General features: G+C 38.7%; 1 protein-coding gene across 1 annotated transcript in view; it reads left to right on the top strand.

Moving 5' to 3' along the window:
• Window positions 1-12,067, top strand: part of LOC308073205 (receptor-interacting serine/threonine-protein kinase 2-like) — a 32,335-nt gene extending 20,268 nt beyond the window's left edge. Inside the window, 8 exon segments of the mRNA XM_080411134.1 lie at window positions 69-217; window positions 1,996-2,045; window positions 3,047-3,208; window positions 3,950-4,035; window positions 5,612-5,680; window positions 6,460-6,628; window positions 7,504-7,656; window positions 8,943-12,067. Of these exon segments, the coding sequence (XP_080267260.1) occupies window positions 69-217; window positions 1,996-2,045; window positions 3,047-3,208; window positions 3,950-4,035; window positions 5,612-5,680; window positions 6,460-6,628; window positions 7,504-7,656; window positions 8,943-9,265 (1,161 nt within the window). The 3' untranslated portion in view covers window positions 9,266-12,067.
• The last annotated feature ends 3,350 nt before the right edge of the window (window positions 12,068-15,417 follow it).

Here is a 15,417-nt window from a genome sequence, read left to right as displayed (position 1 = left end):
CTAACAGTCAATACCAAGACTTGAGGTATTCTTACTAAAATTTACTCTTTTTTTCCCCATCTCTCTAGCTAACAGATTATGGTCTAACCAACTGGAGGAAACAGCAACTGAGGTCAGACCTGCAGAACTGCAACCAGAGGAACTGCCAGGACTTAGTGTACCTCCCTCCTGAAATACTTGAAGGAGGCCTTCCTTCCCAGGAAGGTGATATTTACAGGTGAACGGGATTTCTAAGGGCAGGTCATACCTAGTCCTTGTTATGTTCTACAATGTTGCCAAAATGTTTATTTTCAAAGACACTACACTAGAAATGCCAGATCTACATAATGTAGTATTTCATGTGAGGCCAATCACAGCAGTGAATTAAATTTGGAATTACCCATATCTGGTGAATAATATACCAAGCTTACGAACTCTTCTCAGAGTTCATCGTATAAACATTTATATAGCGGACCTAGATGTTTAAAAAGTGTAACACAGCTGCCAGAACTTTCATGTACATTTAGAAACCTATTAACTACTTCACATAGTTTCTAAGCATGAACTGTGTTAGCTTTAGTTTCAGGAGGAACTGTTTATGCCTAGATATGAGGCCCAGGTGAAAAAAAAAGATCTTGCAGCAGCGTCCCCTTAAGGTCGTATGGAATCTCTGCCGGAATAACTTACTGAGCCACTAAAGCATTCATACTTTTTAACAAAGTGATTTATACAAAGGAGGAAGATCACCTACTGCCACACCCCCCTTTTGGATTTGTTACATGCTTTGTGGTTGCTGCAATAAATGAGACAACCTCAAATTGCAACTATTGTCTGTATGGATATACATCTTCACAACCGGCATACAGAGCCTGTGCACTAACATTATCAATAACTTTTAAGCACAACTACTCTTCCCTTTCAGAGCTTTTACGGAAGCAACAAATTTAAACTCTTGTTCTATAGTCACAGAGGCAGGCTCTAAGGTGAGTCAAATAATGCACACACTTGAGGACACCTCTAAGTGATGTGACTAACCTGATGTTGTTCATAAACGTAAGATTTTTGTGCAGGAAGAGTGGAGGCTTACTTTCAGGTAGCATAATTAATTTTCCAGCATGTCATTCTTACATAATTAGATGCTCAGATGTGACTCAGTGCATGAGATAGGTGCATGGCTAGACAGTGGTGCAAGAGAGAAAACAAAACTGTGTTATAAATGAAATATTAAATACACGTAAGTTACATGTATGTCCATATTGCATTAATACTTTCTGAGGGGGTATTAAAGTAAAAGCATTTTCAGATTTTATGTGGAAATTAGGCAGAAGAGGGGGTTCTTTTAAACATTGTAATTGGGCACTACAGCAAGATATATGAGTAAGCAGATATGTTTATCCTAGAACCGCCTCTTCCCCTTTTGACTGCTTTGCTTGTGACTCACCCATAGCCTGCTTTTTCTCTTCCAGCAGCCTCCTTGCTTCTGCCTCTGATTTTGCAGACTGATCTTTTTTTTTAACAAACAACTGTGTTTTATACCATCTGAGTTGTGGGTTATGTATGTAGATCTATGGTATCACTGGAATACTTCCTGGGATGTTAGAAGAGGAAAGAGGTATTTGGAGCCCCATCAAAATTTGCTGAAGAAAACAGGCACACAGTGGGTCAGAATCAAGTTTTTTGTAGGTTAACTGATGTGCTTTTCACACCTGCTGAAAACTGCAGCTCTTTCAATTGCTATTTACAATACTTGTAAATGATAAGAGAAAGGAGAATAGAAGGTTCTGAAACTCACAAGAGCAAATGGAAACAGGATGGTAACCGGAAATGTAATTATAATTGATCCTATGTTTAAAGAAAAAAAAATTCTGATACATTTATTATTTTATAAGAACAGCTCAGTTGAAAACTGAAACAATAATGCAGGGAAAAGTTTCTCAGGAAAGACTTCTATAGACTTTGTCTAGAAAAACTCCTTTCTCTTAAACCATTAAACTTGCTCTATTATTTTTTTTCCAGTTTTGGAATACTGTGTTGGGAGAGCCTAAGCAGACAGAAACCTTTTGAAGGTATTTATCTCTATTGTTCATGTCAGACTTTGTGTTGCCCTAATATTTTCCACTAATTCCCTTATTGTAAGGAAATTATGATATGAACAGCACTGTCTTTTCAGATGTGCCTTTGCCTTCTACTATTGTTACAGCACAAAGCTCCACATTAAGGGATGTAAAGATGAAGGGGAAAGCATAGCTTCTTACCCCACTTGTATCATCTCTCTGTGCTTGCTGAAGCACTCTGTTACTGAATTGGGTTTTATGTTGCCTTTAGGGAGAGACAGTACCACTTTATATTTGACAGTTGTCATTTTAAAATCAGGGAACATTTTAGTGGCAAGCAGCTAACTGGATGAGCAGGATTTTCTTTTTAAAGTTGCTTTGAGTTTCACATCCCCATCAAAAAATGCCAGTTCATGCTGAATGCTCTTAAGCGAGCAGGGAATCTTACTTTCTGAGATGAAAGTGTGCACAGGTTTAAAGCATTCAGTTCGCAAAGCATTATATAATAATTGTCACAGTCTAGGAATGATCGCTGTTTCATGGAGGTGGAGATCAGTGAAAGGCTTCTTTCCTATGAGCTCCATTCTGCATGGCAAAACTGATTGAAGGACTCTTTGTCATTTTACAGGCTGAGGATCTTTTAGAAACACTGCACAGAATAGTATCTTAATGTTCACACAGCTTATGGCTGCCATCTTGTGGCTGCCCAAAGTAATTTTTTTTTATTTTTATTTTTACATTGAGTTAAACTGTTGTAACGCAGGTGTAAGGCATATTTACATACCCATTTGTGGCATTATTTAGACAGAGTTCTTTATGCTGAAATTTCCTGTTGCACTAAGCAGTTACAGTTATTGTTAGCATTTCTATTTACAAGAGTGGTAATACAGTTTTGCATTTTAAAAAGCAGCCTTTGTTTTAAAATACACAAAATAACTTCTTCTGTATATAATTTTAAGAGAGTTCTGAGGTCTTTAATGGTTTTTGCAGTGACATTTTCCTATAAATTGCAGGTCAAACAACACTGCTGGAAGTTTTGACAGGAATATGCAGCAGTTTGCGGCCTGGCGTTTCAGAAAAGTTTGTACCAAGCAATTTGCCTGAGAGGAACAGACTGTTGCACCTTATCACTCTGTGCTGGCATCAAGAACCAGATTGTAGACCATGTATTGCAGGTAACATTGGGGGCTTTCTTTCTTTGCAAGATTTGTATGGAGATATCTTGCTGGGAACATTGCTCTAGCACTCTAAATCATTGACAGAACAACTGAAGTGGAAGTAGTGTTTGGATCAACAGAGTGCTGTAGATGGTTTTTCTAATTGAAGCTTCCTACCAGAAATGGTTTACTTATCTACAAAATGATGTTTAGTATAAAGTAAAAATTAGTACAAATAAAGGAAGTGACATTATCAGCTATATATACTGGTTTAACAAAGATCAACCTGTCTTGGGCATTTCTTGATTCTAATGCATAACCAATTCCCTTTTGAAGTGTGCTAACATTGTTTACTTCAGTGGAATTATGTTTATCATCTGCTTCTAAAAAGGATAGCCAAGAAATGTTAAAATTGTGGTATTTGAGGATTTTCAAAGTTGAAGTGATGAGGAACCAATTTGCATATAGCTTTATTGTGACAGATTTATAGTCACGTGTAAATCTTTCGCAAGTAAGTTCACTACATCTATATAAACATTTAAGAAAACGTCATTTTAATGTGACTGTAACCATTCTTTAAAATCAATTCAAAAAGAAAACCAGGAGGAGGTATGAAGTGGAAGTTATATTAAACTAATTTCATCTAGTTCATTCAGCTACTCAACATAATGGTAAAGTTAGTTGAAATAGGCTGATGCCTAAATATATACATAACTTCAGATGCAATGTGGTATTTAAAATGCTTTATTACCCCTGCAGAATGTGTAGAACTTCTACATGGAATTTTGACCAGTATAAATAAGGAGGCAATTTCCACTGCAATCTACAATCTGATGGATGCAAAGGTTAGTGCAAAATTAAGTTTTGTACTCCTACAAGGACATTACTAGATTCTCTCTATGGCAGTCTTTGTGCTCCAAAACAGTAAAAGCTTTGCCTTCTTTGATTCACTGTACATGCCAAGAGCTGGAGAATACCCTTTGACACCTCAGGTTCATTCAGGAATTGCAGTAAATAGATAATGTGAGCTTATCTAAAAACTATGTCAGTTGCTGCCTGTGAATATAAAAATCCAATTGCTTCTTTCCAGTCACCAGCTGTAGTCAGACTGGTAAGCCCATGTGAATGAGAACAAGTATCAACCTCAAGCTGATAAGATTAGGGGTAAAATCAAGGATAATTTTTGTTGTATGTACTGGTTAGAAGACATTTAGTCCAAAATCTGGACAGTATTTGTACCTGTTGTAGCAATATTAGTATCAGCACTGTTCTGTACACTTCACTGCTTCTAAATTGATGTGCTTCAGGCACAAGACACGCTTGTCCTAGGGTCTAAGAGGGTTCTCTGATACCACAGGAATGGACGGGGAACAGCCAACAACTAAGGGATACAGCTGACTCCATATATGTCTACACTGCCATGGGAAATTTGGCACAAATCTGACTGCCACAAATACAGCTATATCCTATGTAGTTAACTTAGTCATAGTGGTGAAACCAGTGACACATGCTTCAGCACTTGAACAAATATTCTGACTCCATCTGGATTTACACAACCTGTGCTGCGTTGTTGGTTTCATTGCTGCGCTTACATGAGTTGTTTATGTCAATGCACACTGGATTATTTCTGCATGTTGCAATCACATTCTGGGATCACAGAACAGACTTGATTGATGTTTTAATAGATGGCATGGTTATAGTCCAAGTCATTTTTACTACTGTTGAAGTTTATTTTTATTTAGGATTGTGCTGCCAAATAATCCATAATTTAATGCTTTGATCTCCCTTGAGCAAGGTTTTATTCTTCTATTGGCTAAATTAGCAGGGAGCACTATTTATGGTTCAAACAACTGAACTGACAATATGTTCAAAGCAACTGTGAAAATGCTACTGGAGATTCTTGAAAGTGGACTGATTCCTAAGTGTTGAAGTATAGGAGCTAATAAACAGTTTGGCAAATCTGCTGCAGGTGTACAAAATGGAAAAATGTTACAAGTATTGACACATCCTTACTGCAGACACCTTGGCATATTAAATACAGGATGGCCCTGCCATCTGTATACTTAAAGGAAAACATGTTATAGTAAGCCAAATATCTCTCCCCCTCCCCCTCTCTTTCAGCATAGGGCTATTTTCACCTTCCCCTGCATGACTCAAAACTGTGTTTTAAAATAAGTTTGAAACAGCAGAAAAAGTAACAAGGTAGAGGTGTTTTTTTGTTAAGATTCTATGCACACTTAACATGTTAGAAAGCAAAACTGCTCTGTGCAATTCGCTGTTACATAGATTGGTGCATCTTGGAGTATAATATATATTGTCAGTATGAATTGTTAGTGTCAGTATAAATTCTTGCTCCTGACAACTGTGAATTGAACAAACCATACGTATACTTACTAGAGTGCCTGTGCTATTTTTTTCCAGGAGACAGCACTTAATGCATGCAAAGGTTCAGAAATATACACATTGCAGATGGGCATATGCAATTCAGAGGTGAGTACATGGCATGACAGTCTTACAAGAGTACTTCATTAGCTGCTTGTTTCTCCTGCCAGCCCTAACAATGTAGAATGCAAACACTGTGGAGCAAAATGTCCCTAACCAGGATAACTCCATCCAGTTAACCAACTAACATCACTGTTTTACCTTCTTCCAAGCAGCTGACTCTGATGCTGCTTTTACAAAAATAACCTACTCCGCTTAAAAGTTGCTTTGAACCCCTCTGTCTTGAAGGGGTCCTAATGAAATTGCAGAAATCTAACCTTGCTTGTAGTGTGTTCAAAACAATGGCTAGAGAAAGTCCTAGGCTGAATTCCCAGCTTTTTCAACCAGTTTTCCTAAAGCAAGGCCAACTGCTTTGTGGTGATTCCAAAATATAGTTAACTCCCATTTTCAAAGTTATTTTGGCACTTGTGGCAGGTCTGCCAATGCTACAAGATACAGAGGGAGAACTGAAGCTTACGTGCCCAGATCAGCGCTAGCTTTCAACAGCTCAGGTTCTAGTGACACCAAGGCTGCTGGCAGCACACGCTGTAAAAGCAGTCTAGGGCTGCAGTAAACCCTAGGACAGTCAGCCTTTGCATCTGTGCTGCCACAGTGACCCAAGCTAATTAGCTACAGTTGAATTAAGTATGTCTGTAGGCTCAACAGCTGCATACCCAGCCTGACTTGCACTGTGATACTACAGCCTTACATTACAAGAGAAAACTACTTAGAAAATGGTTTTGAAATTTTACAAGAAGATAATTCTTCTCTATTTTGATCTTTTCCAGGTTATCTGTCCACAAAAACCCAACCACTTAATCAGCAAGAAAAATCCTTTTGTGGTGCCAAGCTTGTCAACTCTTCTATTTGATAGCAGTGCAAATAATGCAGGAAGAGAAAATATTCTTGAGATGGGTCTGTCAAATACTGCCCCACAGAACGCAACAACAAAGAAAGGTCTCTACCTTGAAACATGTTCAAGGATAAATGTTATCAGTTCTTCCATATACAAAGGTTATTTTCCATGTAAAATTGTCGCTTCTCAGAGTACAGCTGTGCCCTCTACTGGTTCCATCTGAAGCATGAGTTCCCTGCAGAAAACCAGAGATGCCGCAGTATCTTTTCATTAAGTGTATAGCTCAAAAAGCCTTTCTTGCTAAATTATTTTTAGAACCTGGACATGTACAGCTGCCTTTCCCTCCCACATCAAACACTGCCTGTTGCTTCTGACAGAACAAGTCCCTCCTGGGAACTACGCTGCCTTGTGCCACTAGGAATAACTCCTTTTTTGTAACTTGCTAATAAGAAAGAGATATGTTTTAAAAAGACTGTTTCCAGGAACATGTGAATGATTTTGGGGAATCACCATTCCTATATAAGTAACTTCCATTGCCTTTCCAATGTGGATTTGTCCTATTAAAGTGTTTAAATTTGTGTCAAGAAGCAATACATTTCCTTAAGCTTCTTCTGTACTCCTCATGCCTTTGGATACAACAGTTGAGCCATAGGAAATCAATTCACTTATAGCAACATCTGCATCTCCAAGGCATTTTAGTTCTGATCAATAGCCATGAGACTTATGGAGAGAACAGAACGTTCCATAACATCAGAAACAAATTCCTACAGACAGTTTGAAAAAGTTGTATGTGTGTAGTGACATATGCTAAAATCTTCTTAGGAATAATGATGTATTAATAATGGCCCAAAGGACAGCTAGTAATAAGTAAGTCTCTGAAGTCAGTCTTCATGATTTCTGCAGTAGCTGACATGCATAATGTTCTGGTTTTGTTCAATTCAGGGGTCTCATCTTACTCATTTTAAACTTTTTCTAGATCACCCAGGCTCTGACTGTAGAAAATCAAATTCCTTTTGCACAATTCCTTTATCTGGTTCAACTGCAGGCAAAGGAAGCAGTCAGCATAATGAGCCACCACTGGCTCTTAAGCAGAGATCCCAGCCGATGCATCTTGAACAAGCAGTGACGGGTAAGACACCATTTCCAGTTTGAGTTGGCAATATTCTCCTTGGCCAGATCTTGGTGATTAAATTGTTTACGGTTTGGAGGACACAGATCTCTCTAAACTTCATACATGTTTTTAGGTATTTAGTGTAGTAACTCCTCCACACTTGATACAAATGTCTCATGAGTCTACTTGTGTACAGCTGCTCATATGTTCTGAGAAATTCAGGCACTGAGAACACTGGCTTGGCTCTCTTCCGCTGTCACGCTCAGGCTGAGAAATGTGAAATACATTAGTTAAGTCTGGGGAGGGGTTTTTTTGGTTTTTTTTATTATGTTTTTGTAATTTTAAGCCGTGTATTCTATACCTCTACAGAAGTGGCTACTGAATACAGAAATAGATGACTAGGAGGAGGGGGGTACCATTCATTTCCTTACATGGTCTCAGTTCTTCCTACTGACAGAGGCAGCAGAGGCCAGCTTCTGATCTGTGAAGCCTGCTTCTGCCTGTAGGTGAAGTTTTGTGAGCTAACTCCTTCCAAACTGGTCTGTGAGAGTTCTCACATCTAGCTGGCCATACCCTTCCCCTTCAATTCACTTCTGAGTGATGATGTAATTTCTGGAGAAATCAACAGACTAATTAATGTAGGAAAAGTTCATCACAGAACTCTACCGGCAACAATCAGAAATCAGAATGACACAGGCATGTTCTCCAAAGCAGCAATGGCTTTCGGTTATTAATTTTCTCTTGGTGTATGCTATTTACGGTATAATGTCAGTACTTAAGCATTCTAATCAGTTTGTGAAAAGAGGCAGAACCCAAAGCTCCTGACCATTTTTGCCAAGGTATTGCTTTTGTTACTGGTTTGGCTTTGACGTATAATTAAGTTCCCAGTTTCATGCCACGTGTTTCAAATGGTCCTACTGCCCTGAACTACCTCTCATCTGTTGTTCCACTTTCTGCAAGACAGTTTTCTCACCTGTGTTGAGCCAAGCTGCTTTGCATAAAGTTTGATACAGATGCTAGATGAATAGTGTGAGACCTGAAAATCTCCTCCCCTCCCCTTACACAAGCTGAGCACTTCATAATCTTTACAAACACGTATTTTCTGTAATCTGATCTTTGTGAATTTCAAACAAAAGATGAAAACACATTGGACTAGTCTTGAACACAGAATGCAAATAAAACTAACTCCTCCTGCTCCTTTCCTCTGCTGAGTTTATATTTCTGATGTCGATGCTATCACTTGCTAACAGCTTCTGAAAGAAAGAGCACTTGGTTTATCTCATTCTGTTTTCTTTTTGCTCAAGATCCTTGCTGCAAAGGAAACAGCTGTCAAATACTAGCCTGCCAGAGACAGACCATACTGAACTGCATGACAGAAGGACGCCTCAACCACATCCTTGACGTCCTTCGCTCACAGCAAACGTTGTCCCGAATGGATTATGAAACAATTACCTCCTATCCCACAGTGACTGGGCGTGCTCGGGCATTGTTGGACACTTGCCTTTGCCTTGGAGAGAGGGCAGCACAGGTTGTAGTGACTGTACTTTCAGTGACTAAATGTAGTCCTCTGGGACAAGGCAGCCATGGACCAGACTGTCCTTCTAAGGTAAATAGGCTGTTGTTATGACTGACTTTTTTTTTGCAGTTTTTGACATGCATCAGAGCACTGGTAATTTGGAATGGCAACACTTCATGTTAATTCCTCATAACCCATTGACTGAAGTCAATCCTTCTTACAGCCCATGATTTTAGTCCTCTAGTGGAAAGAGCTAGCTGGATTAAAAGGTCAAGTCAACTGCTGCCTGCACAAATTACCAAGACTGTAATACAAATTCTAATTTGGACCTCAGAGATGGGAGGAGTGCAACATGTGCCAGAGCAAATATAGTTCAAATGAGATGACACCTTATTTCCTTGATTTTTGACATGGGAGGAAAATGGATCATGACTTTTTGGAGGTCACACTACAGAAGAACGTCTGTTACTAAATCCTTCCAAATAAGGATAGCAAACAGCAGGGTACTGGATGAGGAGAAAAAAAAATACTGCCTTCCACTGAGCTTGTATCTGAGTCAGCTGTTAGGGTGAAAGGCTTAAGAGAATCAAGAAATATTTCCTCAACAGGCTCTGAAGTAAGACTTGGAAATTTTGTATTATGCATATAAGTGATTTTATTTTCACTCAGAAATGGACATATGCTCTGAAAATGGGGCACTAATAGCAGTACTTCAGAGAGGTGGGACTTAAAGTATTTCTAAATGGAAAAATGTTAACACCTTACATCCATGTAGTTCTCTAAGGGTATCTGCAGTTCAAATGCAGAATTAAACCAGGAAGAGGTGACAAGCTGATAATTTTGAAACGGTGGTTCTGCTGAACTGTTGTCGTGGTTGTACATGGGTGAGAGACCACCTAGGAAAACTGGGTGCTGTAGGCCTTCTTGCTCCAGCGTGGACTCATCCACAGGTCACAATCCCTTCCACTTGAGTTCATATTAGAGTTCCAGCCCTTCCAGTACAGCAGCACAGAAACAGCCATCTGCCAGCCCAGGCGCACCACCATTGCTGTTATCAAAATGTTCCCAGGCACAGCAGAGTAAGATGATAAACAATTGTCCTGGTTTCAGCTGGGATAGAGTTAATTTTCTTCTTAGTAGCAGTGAGGTGCTGTGTTTTGGATTTGGTGTGAGAACAATGTTGTTAACACACTGAATGTTTTTAGTTGTTGCCTGGTAATGTTTATACTAAGTCAAGGACTTCCAGCTTCTCAGACCTTGCCAGTGGGAAGGCTGGAGGGGCTTGGGAAATTGGGAAGGGACACAACCGGGACAGCTGACTCGAACTGGCCAAAGGGCTATTCCATACCATAGAATGTCATGCTCAGTATATAAACTGGGGGGTGGGGGGTTGGCTAGGGTCTGCCAGTCACTGCTCGGGGGCTGGCTGGACGTCACTCATCGGATGGTGAACAATTGTATTGTGCATCCCTTGTTGGGGTTTTTTTTGTTTGTTTTTTCCCTCTTTCCCTTTGGATTTTATTCCTCTCCCCTTCTCCCTCCTTTTCATTGCAATTATTATTGGGTTTGTTTTATTTTATTTCAATTATTAAGTTGTTCTTATCTCAACCTTTGAATTTTGCCTTTTTCCTGATTGTCCTCCCTGTTCCTTGGCGGGGGGGAGGTGAGCAAGCAGCTGTGTGGTACTTAGTTGCTGGCTGGGGTTAAACCACAGCAGCAGTACAGCAAGCAGTGAAAGCAGAAAGCAGACACTAACAAGCACTAGACTCTAACGTACAGTAAGGCAAGCAAGCCCCATGGCAACCACAGAGCCCTGTCAATTAATAGCTGAACAGTAATAGCAGCTATAAATTCAATCTAGCACATTCCAATTAATTCTGTTGTTATCTTGAAACCGCTCCAAGCCCCACAGGTGCCAAAAAGGACTGTTAATAGTTTAACAGTCACGGAGCCACACACGCTCCCCCCTGGTGAGATGGCAGAGAAAATCAGAAGAATGAGAAAACTCACGGGCTGAGTTTTACTTTTTATAAAGTAAACTGAGTTTACTTTTAATAAGTAAAGCAAAAGCCACGCACACAGGCAAAACAAAACAAGGAATTCATTCACCACTTCTCATTCAGCCATCTCCAGGAAAGCAAGGCTCCATCACATGTAAGGGTTACTTGGGCAGACAAACACCATCACTCCGATGTGTGTGTGTCCCCTTCCTTCTCCTTCCCCCAGCTTTTTATGCTGAGCATGACATCATGTGGTATGGAATATCCCTTTGTCAGCTGCCCCAGTGTGAGGGGCAGGAAAGGCCCTGACTCTGTGTAAGCACTGCTCAGCAGTAACGAAAACATCTCTGCATTATCAACACTGCTTTCAGCACAAATCCAAAACACAGCCCCATAACTAGCTACTATCAAGAAAATTCACTCTACTCCAGCCAAAACCAGTACAACTGTAAAGGAAAGCGGCAAGATTATTTTAATTATAATGAAAATACAGTTATATAAGATGCTGGTCTTTTGAAGGCATAGTTGGATTCCTTCAAGCTTCATGGCACTCACATTAACGTGAGAACTTGTTGTACAATCTACAGGTATTTCAAATGCAAAACCACATTATTCTGTTTCCCTGTGTTGAATTTGTTGCCTCTGCAGTTTTAAACTGTTTATTAAACTCAGTAGTCTGGCAGGTTGCAATTTTAAATACAGTGATGATGTGGTTTCTAGGCACATTTAAGAGATAGAAATTTGTTACATCACATACTATAATGCTGCTGGAACCATAACCCTTTTCTTAAAAAAACATGTAAATTCGTTAAACTTTAAGACTGCCTTGAGATAAACTATTGTTACAATTAAATGCAATGTCTATTGGAATGTGTTGACAATAGTTTTGCCTATTAAAGGAGCCAAATGTCTACTTCACTGTTGCATTTTTTCCAATTTACACTTTAAATGGGAACTTTCAACAATCTCTGCTAAAAAAGGATGTCTTGCTTGTGAGGAAAAGGACTGCTGTTGTAGTGTCTTGCCTTTTTGGAAGGCATAATCAAAGTAAAACAGATAATCATTTGCCTGTGGGAAATACTTACAGACTTCTAAGACAGAAACCGGCAATATTGTTGAAACTTAATTATCAGCTTTCAAAAATTATTCCATTCAGTTGTTCTGCTGGACACTTTATACTTCTGTGAAAGATGTGCCAGCTGGCAGGCTACGCTGATTTTTTGTCGTGTTTTTGACACAGAAACAGTTTTGGCTTGTTTCTTGAAACAGCTGCCTGCTTGGGACGCAAGACCTAAGCCCAGTCTTAACTGTTAATTGCAGAACTGGCATCAAACCAATGGGAGCACAAGTTATCTGGTTTTCCAGTCAGATTTTTGTTCTCATATTTAGCTTTCCAATTTAAGTATTTGTAATAGGATGTTACCATAGAGTTTGATCTATTACTATCGTGCTTACCAATTATTTTTTTAAATATACGGCAAATTTGTTACTTCATGTTCAAAAGAGCCTGAATAAAATTGTTTAAATATGTTATTAAATAATTAAGTACATCCACAACCAGATTTTTGCTACCTTGCTGAGCTGAAACCAATGCATGAGTTTGAGGGGTTTTGTATTGATACTTTGGACAAAAGCATTGTCATAACTAGCTGTGATACTGCCAAAGCCTTTGCTATAAAACATACTTAAGTTGACCTAGCCAACTGGTAACCCTCCCTTGTGTAAAACAAACATTTACATTTTTGGGTTTGTTGACAATTGCAGCTGTTGGGAGTCTTTAAGTGTGGTGGGTTTTGTAGGGATATACTACTAGTTTATTGAAATGAAACTGCTATTGATATAAAAAGTGTTGATAAAAAACTAGAATACAGTGACCTGAAACTAGCATCATTTCATTTTGTCTCACCAAAAATACACACCCTTGTAAGGCCTATAATGTTTTGGCTATGTAACAAAGATATTAATGTAATGTGTTGATCACTGATATGAAACATCAAGCTGCTTAAAGCTTATGGTATTCTGCTTGTACCCAAGCTAGTTCATCAGCTAAGATTTCTGTTGTCATAGCTTCTGTGTTCTGCACTTCTCTTGATATCACAAAACAATAAAGAATAAATAACACTAAGCAAGAGTAAAGATAGAAGAATCAAACTGTTCTTTAGTATCTATGGAAAGAAACTTTGAATCTATGAAACTTTGAATCTATGGAAAGTTTGAATGTGAGCAATGTCTAGAGTCCCAGGAGGGAAATGTAAAACATGGGTAACTCTAGAAAACAGAAAAAGGGAATAATAAAAAGAAGTCACTTCAGGACTGACCATACAATGTGATTAGTAAAACTCTCTCTTGCAGTTAGTCAGGAAAGAAGAACCTAGCACTAACAGATGTTAAAAATTATAAACTGTATTCAAATTTTATTAAGCTATTTAGATTTATTACAGGAACAGTAAGTGGAGTAGGCAGATGGGGTTTTTTCTGACTTCATTGTAATGTTTTCCTTCTTGATGCTTGTTGCAGCTATCTTTTGCTGACTTGTAAAATGATCACTGTCCTTCGCCCTTTTTCCTATTAAAAAGATTACTGTTCCTCACCCTTTTTCCTATCCATACAACACTTTTATCTTAGCTGGGATACTTCCTGCAACGTAGGGATGTCTGCATTAGAATTTTATTGGAGGTTAATTTGTGGAAAATTAATCCGAGGTACTGGAATGAAATGTCTAAGAGATTAGTTCTTCCAGTAGAGAGCATATAAATACCACTCAATAGTTGTCACCAGTGCCTGTTAAAAGAGTTCCAGAGAACAACAGAGAAAGACAAAAAGTGCATATCCATAAAAAACTAATCTACAAAATTTTACAAAATGCATTAATGGACTGCTAACATGCACAAAAGAATTTTACACCAGGTAGGTAGTCTAAAATGTACAAAACCTAAAGCACTACTCAAAACCTACTAAACCTCAAGGACTCTTATTTTATTGTTTTAAGTCTGAATTCTACCTAACCTTGAAAACATTTTCATGCTTGCACAGGTTTAGTCACTCGAGCTATTCATGTAAAGATTTGTAAGGAAGGTTAAGTGCATATATAAATAATTGTGGCACTGGTATGTTAGGGAAGGACCCAAACATCATCAAGGCAGGCACAGAGAATGTAGGTTTCTTTACTGCTATTTATTGATTATAGTGCTATACGGCTATTAATTATGCTCTCCTCCAGTACTATATGTTGTCCCCAAGACTGCTGGCATTTTTTAAGCGTGAAGAAATCTTGCCTTGTGCTTTATTCCCTTTCATTCTTTTCTTGCCCCCTTTGCAAAATATGATACTGGAGCTCAAAGGGTCTTAGCATAGTTTTGATTTTTTTCTTATCAAAGGAAGTACTCCCTTGCTTGCCTTGCCCAGTACTGCATTCCCTTTACTGAGCTGAGGGCATGGTAGACTTGACAGCTAGTATGTCAGCCGAGTTAAACAAAACTACTGCATTTTGAAGGTAAGTCCACCATAAATTAAACTACTTGACAAGGTCTCAAAAGAACATACTGAATGAGTTATATTAAAGTTAGTGTACCTGCAAGAATACATTACTTGTACGGTTAAATTCAGTGTGTGTTGAAGAAAGGCTGCTGCTGGCAGTTGGCAGCATTGCATTTTGATTAATCCCAACATGACAAAAATGGTAGACAAGAAGCTCAGATCTACTATTTCTAGCTCTTGTACTGATAACGACAGAAATTTGTGATCAGGATTTTGTTATGTCCTGCCTTCATTTCTCTTTGCCAAGAATACATTCCAAGTAAGAGTTACCAACATCTATAGCCTCAAACTGCCATCTTCTCTGGGCTTTGAGGTTGACTTCTCTCCCACAGAAATAAGAGATGCATCAGCTGAAGAAACTGTGGACCCCTTCAACCAGGCTGAATTAAATTGGCAGCAACTTATAATAGAAACTTCTTCACCACTTGAAATGTGACAGCATTCCGAAGTATTTCAACACCTATTTCGAGCTGTTGATCTTGAACTTTCCACATAGGATTACAAGCAGGAAGTGCAGCTGAATTTCACCCTTTCAGAACTAACCTGTACTCCAAAAGTTCTATACATTTAGTCCTTAATTTAGTTTTCAAGGAAAAGCATTCATATTAGCTAACAGAATGACTACCAGCATTATATTTGTTTGACTATAAAGGACTTACAGCTTTTTTCAGCTCATTAAAATGTTACCTGGGGGAAAAAAAAAACCTGAGAGACATGACTAAGGGA

This window comes from Falco punctatus, assembly GCF_963210335.1.
Source record: "Falco punctatus genome assembly, chromosome: 14".
NCBI lineage: Eukaryota > Metazoa > Chordata > Aves > Falconiformes > Falconidae > Falco > Falco punctatus.
This window is presented reverse-complemented; position numbering and strand designations above follow the sequence as displayed.